This window comes from Engystomops pustulosus, chromosome 2 (assembly GCF_040894005.1).
Source record: "Engystomops pustulosus chromosome 2, aEngPut4.maternal, whole genome shotgun sequence".
Classification (NCBI taxonomy): Eukaryota; Metazoa; Chordata; class Amphibia; order Anura; family Leptodactylidae; genus Engystomops; species Engystomops pustulosus.
In genome coordinates, this window is record NC_092412.1 from 65,904,635 (window position 1) to 65,917,512 (window position 12,878).

Here is a 12,878-nt window from a genome sequence, read left to right on the forward strand (position 1 = left end):
TGCGCCTGTGTCACTGTGCGGAGCCGCGGCACACAGGAAGACCGGAGTGAAGGCCGCGTGAAGACCGGAGCCGCGCCGAGGGAGCAGCTGCCTGCAGGTGAGTATGATTTTATTATTTTTCGAGTACTTTAAATGTGGGGAGGTTTTATGTTATACTGGGAGGGGGGGGGGGTACTATACAGGGCTAGAAAACGTTTAATACTGGGGGAGGGGGGGACGCTATAGATATCATATGGGGCCATAATTATTTTATACTAGGGGGGGGGTGCTATATGTATTATTTGGGGCCATACTTATCTTATACTAGGGGGGGGATGCTATATGTATTATTTGGGGCCATACTTATCTTATACTAGGGGGGGGGGGTGCTATATGTATTATTTGGGGCCATAATTATCTTATACTAGGGGGGGGGATGCTATATGTATTATTTGGGGCCATACTTATCTTATACTAGGGGGGGGGTGCTATATGTATTATTTGGGGCCATACTTATCTTATACTGGGGGGGGGGATGCTATATGTATTATTTGGGGCCATACTTATCTTATACTAAGGGGGGGGGTGCTATATGTATTATTTGGGGCCATACTTATCTTATACTGTGGTATAAGTGACTGTGGTATTTTTAGGGACGCCGGGTGGAGATGCTGCATGGAGCTGAAGATATCCAGCTGTGAATTCACCTTTGATACTTTATGGATTGGAGAACCCGGAATAAAGTCCTCCTGATGGAAGAGATTGTCATCTATAAGGTACTAGATGCCACTAATGCCTCTCAGATCCTGCAGTCAGTCACACAGTGTCAGGGAGCTGTCTGTAGGGTTGTTAGTAAAGTTTAAGGATTTACTTAACAGGGAGCGGGGGGCAGCATTTTAATATTCGCCTCAGGCAGCAAATATGCTAGAATCGGCCCTGCTTTCGCTGTTCACTCCTAGTGACAGCTCCTATTTTATTCCTTGAGTCGGTCACGGGATACCAAATTTATATGTTTTAATAGATTTTAAAAAATGAAAATCTTTTGTACAAAATTCTTTCTCCTTGATATTTTTAAACTAATAAGTTTTTAACCTTCTGTGTAGGGAGTTGTTTACCAGGTAAACTTGTTGCAGGACGCGATGATGTTTTCATTGCTACCATTTTGGGGACTGTACAACCTTTTGATCACTTTTTAAAAAATATCTTATGTGTAGCAAAAAAGTGTCGTTTCAGACATTTGTGCGCTGTTTTGCTTGAAGGAGTTGTCCACCGGAAATAACCATTTTCATACTTTTATAGATCTGGACTTTTGGGACGCGGCAATACCAAACAAGTTTATGATTTTTATATCAGTTTAAGGGAAAGGTGGGGATGTGAATTTTAAGTTATTTATAAAATTTATGTTCATTAATTTTTTACTTTTTCTTTAAAAACTAACTTAAAGACCTTTAACCCTTGGGGTCTGATCTTTCTACTACAGTGTATGGAGAATTTGCTTCTGTAAATAACTGGGTCTGGACAACCAAAGCCTGTTATTCCCACCAATTTTCACCGTTCTATCCCTTTCAAGCCCCATTTTACAACCATTTTTGGGTGTTTCAAAGTTTGATTTCATTGTAATCTGGGTCCCATCTTTTTCCAGTATTCGGAAGAACTTGTTAAACCCAAATTTCATCCAACCTGCTGATCACTAATTGCCATGCTTTTTAGACTCGTCAAAGCAACACCACCTTGCTTGAGAAAGGTTGTTCAACCAAAATGTCACTATATTGGTGAGTAAGCCTACCATATTTAATTTTTCTTTTCATATTAATTCATAACAGTTATAACAGCATAGGTGCTACTTTTTCACTATGATGCAAGGACTCCCAACCACTGAACTTTGCTCGGTCTCTGTGACTATTTCTCCTACTATGCGGGGGAAGTGAAGTTCTGTGACTATTGGCAACTGTCAGTCTTGCACTGTGACTATTAGCTATTCTTGATGCACTCTGATTATCAGTAACTGTACAGCCACTAGAACCGTTGGTTACAGTGGGGGAAAAGGTGACTGTTTATTACTGCAGGGGCAGTCAATATGACTATTGGCTATCGTGGTTGCACTGTGACAATTAGCTGTGGTGTGGGAACCATGCTTGTTGGCATTGGTTGGGTTCTGTAGGACAATGTGACTTCTGGCTACTGTGGTTCAGGCAACATGACCACTGGCTTCTGTCAGGCACTTTATCTTTTGCATCCCATAGGGCACTTACTGTGGGAATGTGATGGGAGTATAGGCTACAATGAGGGCAGTTTGAATTGGCAACTTTGAGGACATTGTGACTATATTGGTCAAGTTGGAATCATTCTTACTATTATATACTCTATTTACAACTGTCAGTGCCTATTGGCTACTAAGCGATATAAGGTCAACACTGATCCCTGTGGGGCTCTGGGTCTACATAGGGCTGTTGTGAGGCAGCATAGGATGAAGGTCTCCACTAGATTGTCGCAGTGTGTCCTGGCTCTATAATGTATTCGCAGGAGGAGAATGCACATACAGCCCCCAACCTGTACCATCAGTGCAATGTTAGAAAAAAAGATGTACCATATTTTTCGGCCTATAAGGCGCACCAAAAATGCTTAAATTTTTTCAGAAATCAAAGGTGCGCCTTATATATGAACAGACAATATGTGCTGTACATTTACCAGTGTTTAATAGCTCCATCCCCAGAAATGTCCTGCACCTTCCCACACTGTACACAGGGTCCCTAGCTCCTGAAGTGCCCTGGCACCACAACTAACATTGTGCCCATCCTGCCCACCCCTAGCACAGAGACCGGAGCTGCCATAGTGCCGACCACAAGGCAATCATCATCATCATCAGTAAAAAAAAAATCCCCTATACCTGCCAGCCCTGTAACAGGGGAAAGAGAAGGAGCCACAGGGAACCCCACAGGAATAACACCCTGCCTGAGGAGGGAAGGAGAAGGGGCAGAGGGACACCGCTTAACCCCTGCTGCATCACCCTGCATTAACCCCCAGCAGCTCATACCTCTGAGATCGGAGCTCTCTGACACGCTGAAGACAAGTTTCCCGGGAAGTGTAGCTGGCTTGAACTGTGCACAGGCCACCTGCTGGTCATTTTTAGGTTCTGCATTTGATCCTGCGGCTTATATATATGAACCGAGATGTCTTAGCAGGCATTTATTAGAGGTGCGCCTTATAGGCCGAAAAATACGGTAACCCAGCACTCCAAAGGAAGGTAAAATAAATACATTAGAGTGCTGATTACATTTTTAAAAATATTTTCTCTCTTCTTTTGACACCTGCTTCGGGCGAAGACCGTGGACACTCCGGATGTGAAAGGGAAGAGATGAGCTGAGTACAAGGACTTGCTGATCAGGGCAATGTGGTGTAATTGCCTACACCGTATACAGCTTGCAGACTCCGTCTTTACTTCACTTCAAGGGCTGTTACGGGTTATATACTGTTTGCTGTGCACAGCATACAGCCTGGAGAATGTACCAGGAATTACTACAATGTACTCAGACCCCTACTACTGGCTGTATACTTTGAATTCCTGGCAGCTGATGCCTGCACTATACTATTCAGCATAGAACCTACAGATTTCTCCGGCTGTGTAGGGACAGCCCTTTGCAGCCCATAGAAGAGGGAACAGTGGAATCTGAATAGTGTCCTAGGAACTGCACAGAAGAGCGTTCTGATCTAGAGGAAAGTCATTGGTGCTATTATACAACTGATCCTTCTGGGGTTCCCCACACTTTGTGTGTGTGGTAAAAAATTGATTGTATGACATATTATGGGGGTCAATTGTTAGCCTCATATGTTTTAAGCAGACAAGGTAGATCAAAGTCTTTAATTCTTCTAGAGTCATTTCAGTAAGAGCAGCGACTGAGGAGTCAGCACCTTGGATGCACTACATCTATAACAGGCCATAAAAGCTGTCAGCAAGCGGATCCTGCTGCCTGCAGCTCTGGCTCGCCCCCGCATGGTATATCCTTTGTCCAATAAATGTCCTAATGAAGCCACAGGCTTGTGTATCCTGGAGCTGTCTGACTAAATGCTACAGGGAATAAAATTAAAGTTACTTACAATTACAGTGAATAAGAAACACGTTAATTGATTAATCTACAGATATTTACACAAACACCATTTAAGAAAAAAAAGTGACACATTAAAAATTTTAATCACACTTGCACTGCCAAAAAGAAAAATATAAAATATAGCCATTCCTGGTAACGGGTGGTTCATTTTCTGCAGTGTCATAATATTTAATCCATACAAACACATACAGGTTCGGGCTCTTAAAGGATGGACTCTATGGACATCATTAGAAAAAGACTTGCTGGAATGCCGAATCTTGACCAGTTCTTTCCCATCACAAAGGAAAGATCAGATGTGTTAAATGGGACAGTCATATATATGAATTTCCTGGTTGTCTCCGGCAGAGACTATTTTTGATCCATTCCTATTGTACTGCACTCCCCAAACCTAAGAAGGAAAAAAAAAAGATTAATTTTGTAAAATATTAGAATCCAGAACGAAGACAAAAATATATGGTTCATATCTAGCAGCTGTGATCTTTCCAGGCTCCTGACTGCCCGTATCAAGCCACCTTTTTATGTCCCTTACAGATCACCCATGTTAAAATACAACAATATAGATACTCAGACCTCAAATCATACACAAATTAACCCCTTCAATACCAAGGCCGTTTGCTTTTCTGTTTTTTGCTTCCTGCATTTACTTCCAGGCTTAGTTACTTGTGGGACAAATTGTATCCTAGTGGCACCTTTTAAAAGAAAATATGTTACATATGGCTAGGGGGCTATAAAAACAATAAACCTCTTATACTCACCTTCGCCAGCGCGCCAGTTCACACATAGGTATCAGTATATATACAGAAATATACCAATATATAACCAAGAAATATAACCAAGAATAGATTATGCTCATCTATTACAGCGTACCACTAGCAGACTGTGATACAGTATTGAGCTCCCACAATGACGTTGCAGGGGGATTACTGAGTGACGGCAATACGACTGTGCCCATGAAGCAGTGCGTTTGAATTCAGGTTAATTGCAGCAATCAGTGGCAGGACTGCCCGCAACACTTAAACAGCAGGTGTCTGCAGTATTAGGATACATTTAAACAGCCATATGCCAGGCGGGCATACCGTTGTGCGCTGGAGAGTAGGAGATGACCACTCCATTGAGAACAGCATACTCCATCTTTTCCCCGTGTACGGCTTGGAACGGTACCACACGTGTGGCACCGTACCGCCACCGGCCGCAAGATTGTGTCGCCGCATATATAATGCCCTAGACCAGTGATGGCAAACCTGTGGCACTCAAAGACATTTCTGAGGGCACCCAGGCTGTCGCTCCAGGACAAAGTTCACCAGACAGGACTTGAATATTCCTGCAGTCCTAGACAATTGAGATGCAGCTCTCGGCACTCTTTTAAGGTGACGTATCCTTGACTGATTGGAACTGCAAGAGGAGTAAGAAGGTGTGAACAAGGGCCAGAAATTTTTTTTGGGGTCCTACTGCTGGCCCCATGATTCTTCCTGTACAGAGAGACCCAGGAGAGAATCTGCAATGATATCTGAATTTGCCCTCCTGCTTTCAATTGTATTGTTGTCCTCAGAGGGGCTATATGATTGAATGTTTTGGAACAACAGAGAGCAATACGTTACTCTATAATTTGTCATGTTGGCACTTAATGATAAATAAGTAGGTTTTGGTTGTAGTTTGGGCACCCGGTCTCAAAACGGTTCACCATCACTGCCGTCTAAATGTACCCTAATACAGCAAAAACATGCCCTTTATGTTTGACAAACCAACCAAAAGTAAAGCAATCCTAATTCCAGGAACTACATGCACAGCAGTCACATAATATTATAAACTCTTCCTGCAGCTTTCCATTACTACACCTAAGAGGGCCTGGAAAAGGAAGTCTAAAAATTCAATGAATATGTGTTTTACCTGTTCTTGGTGGTCAAAGAAAGTATGTACACACGTTCTGCTGGCAACATCCCAAACTTTTACACTCTTGTCAGATGAGCTAAACGAAGATGAGAGGGATGGAAAATTTTCAGGCTACAAAATTTGCACAGATGAGTTGCGAGCAGAGAGTTAGTCACGCTGCGCTTCCTACCTAGAGACAAAGTGCGCATCATCAGGAGAGAACGCTACATTCAGCACCCAGGAAGCATGTCCACTCAGTGTTCCAGCCAAGCTGGCGTGTTGTCTACCCAAAGAAATAGAAATAAAACAAACATTAGAAAGGATAATACAAATCACTATTTGCTACACACTTAACAGAAATAAAAATCTTTTCTGAATAAGACATTGATTTCAGCAATAAAAAGGTAAAAACTCACACATCATAGATTTTTATGTATCCATCATCAGAACCTGTAACTAGGAGCTGAGAATCCGGAGAAAAGGTTAATGATCTGATAGGCATGGCATGTCCTGATGGGGAGAAAGAATAAAATAATGTTTCAGCCAATTGTGTACATCGAGATCATCCACGTTTCCCTATTCTTCACCGTATACTGACTACAAAACAGAGAAAATATATTTCTGAGACATAATAGGTTTAAAGGGGAGCGAGAGATTATTCCCTCTTACCTTCCAACGTGTGGAGGAGTTTCCCTGTGGCAATGTCAAAGATATTGATAATGCCATCTATGGCACCACTAGCCAAGTATTTTCCATCTGGGCTCTGCAGTTAACAAACAAAGCAGGAAATAGAGTCATACGTTATTTGGAAGATAAGTTAAAACATAGTCTAACAAAACAAAAAAAAAAAAAAAAACCTTACATAAGCAATACTAAGGATAAATTTGCCTCTGGTGTCCAGAGAATATTCTTTCTTTCCCGTCTCTACGCCAAAGATGTTCACTTTTCCTACATGACTTCCAGTTGCCAAATGCTGCGAGTCTGGAGAAAAGGCCACAGACCAAGCATCCACTAAAAGGATATAGAATAGTCACAATATCTTTGCATGAGATAGAATATACATCTTCTTACACAAACTACAGCCCGGAAGAGACGCTACCATGCACAGCACAAGTTATGGGGAAAGAACATGATGAAAAGTAATGTGAACATTCATACCAGGTCCAGCATCAATAGAGCGGATCTGCTTGCCAGACTCCAGGTCCCAGAGCCGTATGTGGGCGTCTAAAGAGCTAGAGGCTGCAGTGTTACCATTGGGACTAACATCCACAGACACAACCCCCAGCTGGTGGCCTTCAAGTGTCCATTGAAGTTCTAAGTGCTCATCGGTCCTGCATGAGACAAGAACCAACATACAACTTTGTTTCTTTATGTCAGGCATAGGGGGATATGGGAACTAAATGTCCTACATTTTAAAGAAAACGGGGTAGAAATGCAGAGAGTGAAGGACACAAAGGTTACATACATTTACATTTCCCTAATTTTTCTTTACCGTTACATTTGAATGGAGGAAGGGGGATAACCAAATGCAAAGAATGTGTGGTTAAAAAACTTAAAAGCAAAGATTTCTGCCTTCATCTGTAAGGCATTGTATCAATTTACCATAAAATTATGATGACATATTAAAAATGCATGGTCTAAATACCATTTATTAAAAGGGCTTCTCTTCAAAACCCAACAATCTGATATTGATGGCTTATCCTATAGACAGGCCAACCACACAAATCCAAAACAACCCAGAAAACGGAAATTTTTATTACCCAGGACTGCATATAATTGTATGGTACAGTCTGTACCATTTTACATGCTTTATACTGTGTCTTATATTAATTTTTGCTCTTAGAGTCACTAGGTCTTATTTTTAGGGGATGTCTTATTTTCCCATGACCAAAAATTCATATTTATTGTTAAAAAAAGAAAATCAACATATATTAATATACTGTTGTCATGTCAAATAAATAGGCATAAGCATCAGAATAGAGTTTTGTGACTCTATTCACATGTACAACAATCTATGGTACATTAAACTATCACCATATTTTTTAGTTAAAGACCACCAAAGTCAACAACTTCATGGGGCTCCATTTCTATTGGAATCATTAGCCCAAATCTTTCAGGTTTAGCAATAGAACTCTTCTTAAATGACCCATTCCTGTCCAGGTAGCTGCTCGTAACATATTTGCACCACTAAAGTCAATGATTCTATCCAATGACACTATAGGGGACATGTATCACTCCTATTGCTGCCATTATTTGTGCAACTTTTTGTAAAACTTTTTAGGTGCAGAATCAAGCAGCATACCAAAGTTAGCTGCCTCATGTATTTAATGCAGTGTGCCGTATTTATCTTTGTGGAACAAATGTTTGTTCAACTTGTGTGACTTTTGGGCTTGAAATTGTCACATTCCTGTATTAAGTCGCAAAACAGAGCATGCTAGACCCAGACTTACTTTTGGTAGCTACTATTTGGGACTTAAAAGTCACACACCACAAAAAGTCCCAAAAGTGAGACTAAACAGGCAACTCATTACATGTATCACAAGGTGGAAAAACTTAAGATACATTGCAATTAATAAATAGGCCAATTTGAAGAAACTTGAAAAAGTGGCAGCCGAAAAACTATGATATATGTGCCCCTCTGTCTTATTTTCAGGGGGGCCTTTTATTTCTAAGCTTGAAAAAAAATTGTACTAAGTCTTATTTTCAGGGGGTGTCTTATTTTCAGGGAAAGCTACCTCCCCGAAGCACTAAAATCTGTCGGCAGCATGTAATGGGGAAATAAACCGAAATTTGTTTCCATTATCCCATTTCTAAGAAATTTCCATCCTAATTAGTAAGCTAATAAAGCAAATGGTGCACCCATGTTGTGTCCTTAGCACCTGGAGCACTGCTATTCCAAAATGGATCATCAGCATTCAGCAACACCCAAAGAACAGGGAAGCTATTTCAATGGAGAACAGCACTTGAAGAGTTGAGGACACTACTTTGTTGCACTACTTCATTAGCATTCAGATTAATCTGGGAATATCTTGGGGATCAGTTGCCATGGGTGCCTCAGGTCTGATTTCTGAAGATTCATTACAATGAGCCTGTGGCATAGTACTGTGTATAAATGCCATATATTGCAGTATATGGTAGGAAGAATTAGACCATCTAGGGTTGATGTAGCCTAGAAGGTACAAGAAAAAAAAAAAAAAGTTTAAAAATTAATAAAAAAAAAATGTAAAAAAAACCCCCTTTTCCTAGAATGCATATAAAACGTAATAAACAGTAAAAATCGTGAACTCGTTAGGTATCGCCGCATCTCAAAATTGTTTTTCCGGCTTCCAAGTGCACGGAATAGAATAATAAATAACGACACCAAGAAGTTAAATTTGTTACTCAAGAAATAAGCCCTCTGTACATGGAAAGATATAAAAAAAGTTATGGATTTTTGAAGTTGTAGAGCAAGAATTTAGTGAAAAAACCCTCCGACCTTAAGGGGTTAACAAGTAGCCAGTATGTTCAGTTACAGCAGCGGCGACCCTCTTTAAATACTAGATATGGCTCTCATCAACTTACCATTTCCAGACCTTTACTAGATCATCAAGGGACCCGCTAATTACAGTTTCTGTTCCGTCATTTGTATTCTTTCCCCATGCTACCGACCATATAGCATCATTATGGGCTGAAAATAATAATTATTGCTAATCATTGTTAAACTACAGAGTTATTAGGAATAAATAGTTAATGTCACGTTACAGTACTTTAACCACATGCAAAAGTACAGGCAGATAAATGACAGTGAGATGACTGTATGTACCAAAATCACTGTATAGGGGTCATTTCACGTTTTTTTTCCCCGTTACCAGTCCGTGATGACTGCAGTGCCACGGACTGATCACTATACTGGGATTGAACTCTGTGTATTAAGGGGGAAATTACGTGAAGGGTTTGAAAAAAAACTTTGCTGCAGTCTCTTAACCTAAACATGTTTTGTGCCACTGCAGCTCAACAATACAAAAATAATTGGGGACAAGTTGCAAAACCATGCGATTCCCATGAGGTTTTTGTTTATGGAAGGAAGCATACAGGTTTTTCTGACCCTCTGAGATGGGTGATTCCATGTTTTCACAAGCCAAACATAGCCATTTGTGAACAATTGGCTTCGTGTGAACCAAACCCTCCTTTGCAAAATGTATAAGCGACTGTGAGCAGACAACAAAAGATGTTTTTTCCCCACAGTTTTTTAAGTCTTCCAAAAAGATAAAATGGCACATTTTTCAGGGCTTGTGCACCCTGAAACAGGCACCATTCCCCGCAGGAATCAACAAAACCCCCCTTATGACCCTTCCATACCAAATGATCGTGAAGGGGGGCACAGATGCCATTGGAGGGCACCATATGGAGCGTTCCTCTGCCTCACTTGTGCACATCTGTCAAGCTGGATCGGCAGTAGAAGTGCCCTGCTGGTACAGTGCGGCCCTACCACCTGCCGTCATCTACCCGACGGCTGGAGTCTCCATCTGGTGGCTGCCAGGGGTACTAAGCGCCAGCATATGATAAATGTGCCCCAATCTGTTAGTTGTTTATGGCAACCGATCTCAGCACAGCTTATACTTTGTAATTATCATTTCAGATAAAAATGAAAGCTTTGCTGTTATTGGTTGCTATGGCTTTCTAAATATCCGGATTATTCCTTAGCATGGAGCTTACCTTGCTCTTGCTTGTAGAGGATACTATACTGTAGAAAGAGAAAAGGTAAATAGATAGAGGTTATCAGAAGCCATCCATATAAGCAGAACCAACAAACCAGCTATGGTGTATGGGAATGTCTAGATTCTTCCTCTTTTGTTCCCACTGGAAATAACCAGAGATTCCTGGCAGAGGCTAAATGAGTGCCCCTACAGCACTATGCACCCAACCAAGTCTAGGAAGGTCAGAGGGAGAATCTGCCAGCAAAAGAGTGGCCTTCTTTATTATTAATGATAACAACTCTGAGGCTGCGTTGACACACTTCATTCACATTGCATTTTAAAACTAAGTTCAAGCACACTGGGGAGGAGCAACCCTAGAAAGCTTAAAGGGAACCTGTCACCAGGTTTTACCTCACTAAAGTACTAGCACCCTCTAGGAGGGGGATGAAATGTCCTCTCTAGAATTCACTGTTATGTAAAATTTCAACCATTTACCTATAAAAAAAAAATGTCTGCCAAAGTCTGGCGAATATGACTCTTCTCACACCATTTTCACACGAGATGAGTAAAGTTTAGTGGTTGTGGGGATAGTGTCATTTAATAAGTCCCTATAGTGGGATCTATTGTGCCTACAAAAATGCTTTCTGTATTAAAGATAACAATCTCATAATTTTGATCCCATTACAGTTTTGTGAGCTACAGAGCTGGACCTACAAGCAGAACTGGATATTTATCTACCTCAGTCTTTGGTGCTGTAGATAACAGAACCAACACCCTGATCTGAAATATGAGATCCTTATGTTACTAGTTAGTATAGAACCAAAGAGTCATATCTGCCTGACTTTTTTTTATAGGTAAAAGGGTGACATTTTTACATAAAAGAGGGAATTCTACAAAATAAATTCCATCCCCTACCCTTGCAGTTTAGTGGGGTAAATCCTAGTGACAAGTATTTAGACGTACATGCTCGTATTCATGAAACAGGGGTCTAAACACATCTGTGTTAAGGAGTAGCTCCTCCTCTTTATACTGGAAATGCATTTCAAAATGCAATTTGTGAACAAGGTCCAAGGGAAGCAGAGACTTTTGGAGCTAGTTTGCATTCTGGTACCTAAGACTCAGATACATGGCTCAGTGTACAAAAATGGGATTGTTACAAATTTTACCTATCCAAAGAATTGGAGATAGAATTCTGACTGGTGGGTGTCTAGCTGTGTAGACCCCAGTGACCATGAGAAGGAGGGTCTCGTGCCCCCCTCTATGGACTATTCAGTTTATGGTCCTGCCTAATAGAAGCCAAGAGCAGCGCTCAGCTACCTACACCAGTCCCATACAAGAGAATGGGGCTGCAGTGTGTGGACTCCCTCCATTGAGACCAGGGGACAGGACCCTTATTCTGGCGATCAGATGCAGGACCTCCACCCATCAGATACAACCCCCTCGGACACCCAATGGATCCCAAGGTTTGAGCACCTGCTATAGGGGAGCCTTATACCTGTGTGCTCATGTCCACGCGTCAGAGTGAAGGTCCTGAAAGACACAAGATGGAGGCCGATCACTGCACTGTGTCCGCACAGTCACTGCACTCTCATCACGGCACTTTCTTACCTATTGTGGTTCTCGTTGCTATTAGCAAGTTCTAACGCTGACATGCGAGTCGCAATGAGATGACGTCACCAAGGAACTTACACGCTGCTAGAGGAACACATCGTACTTGTCATATGTCTCCAGTCTAAAGCTACAGGAGACGCTGGGAGATGACGTAGCCAACAAAGGACGTAGACTCCTACTGCTTGAGAGTGAAAAATACAGAAGGACCAAGAGGGAGATGGCGACTCCTCGTGGTCAGTTGTTGGAACTGCTGCTTCTTCCAGGTGATGCTCTGCTGTGATATACTGTAAAGAAGACTTATGGTCTGCACAGGGGAGAGAGAAACGGGAGATGCTCATAAGATAACACTGAGGATGCTCTGCATAAGATCACACGGAGAATGCTCTGCATAAGATAACACTGAGGATGCTCTGCATAAGATCACACAGAGAATGCTCTGCATAAGATAACACTGAGGATGCTCTGCATAAGATCACACTGAGGATGCTCTGCATAAGATCACACAGAGAATGCTCTGCATAAGATATCACTGAGGATGCTCTGCATAAGATAACACTGAGGATGCTCTGCATAAGATAACACTGAGGGTGAAGGGGAGGATAGTCTATGAGGGTGAAGGGGAGGACACAAGAGCTTA

General features: G+C 41.6%; 1 protein-coding gene across 1 annotated transcript; it reads right to left on the reverse strand.

The window, feature by feature from the left end:
• Nucleotides 1-4,134: 4,134 nt before the first annotated feature.
• On the reverse strand, nucleotides 4,135-12,405 carry SKIC8 (SKI8 subunit of superkiller complex). Its single transcript, XM_072135097.1, has 11 exons — nucleotides 12,239-12,405; nucleotides 12,126-12,160; nucleotides 10,650-10,677; nucleotides 9,516-9,621; nucleotides 7,113-7,285; nucleotides 6,817-6,965; nucleotides 6,624-6,717; nucleotides 6,371-6,464; nucleotides 6,145-6,237; nucleotides 5,973-6,051; nucleotides 4,135-4,473 (listed from the first exon to the last, which is right to left on the reverse strand). The coding sequence occupies exons 2-11, from the start codon at nucleotides 12,135-12,137 to the stop codon at nucleotides 4,384-4,386; spliced, it is 918 nt and encodes a 305-aa protein (XP_071991198.1). The 5' UTR covers nucleotides 12,138-12,160; nucleotides 12,239-12,405; the 3' UTR covers nucleotides 4,135-4,383.
• Between the last annotated feature and the right edge of the window lie 473 nt (nucleotides 12,406-12,878).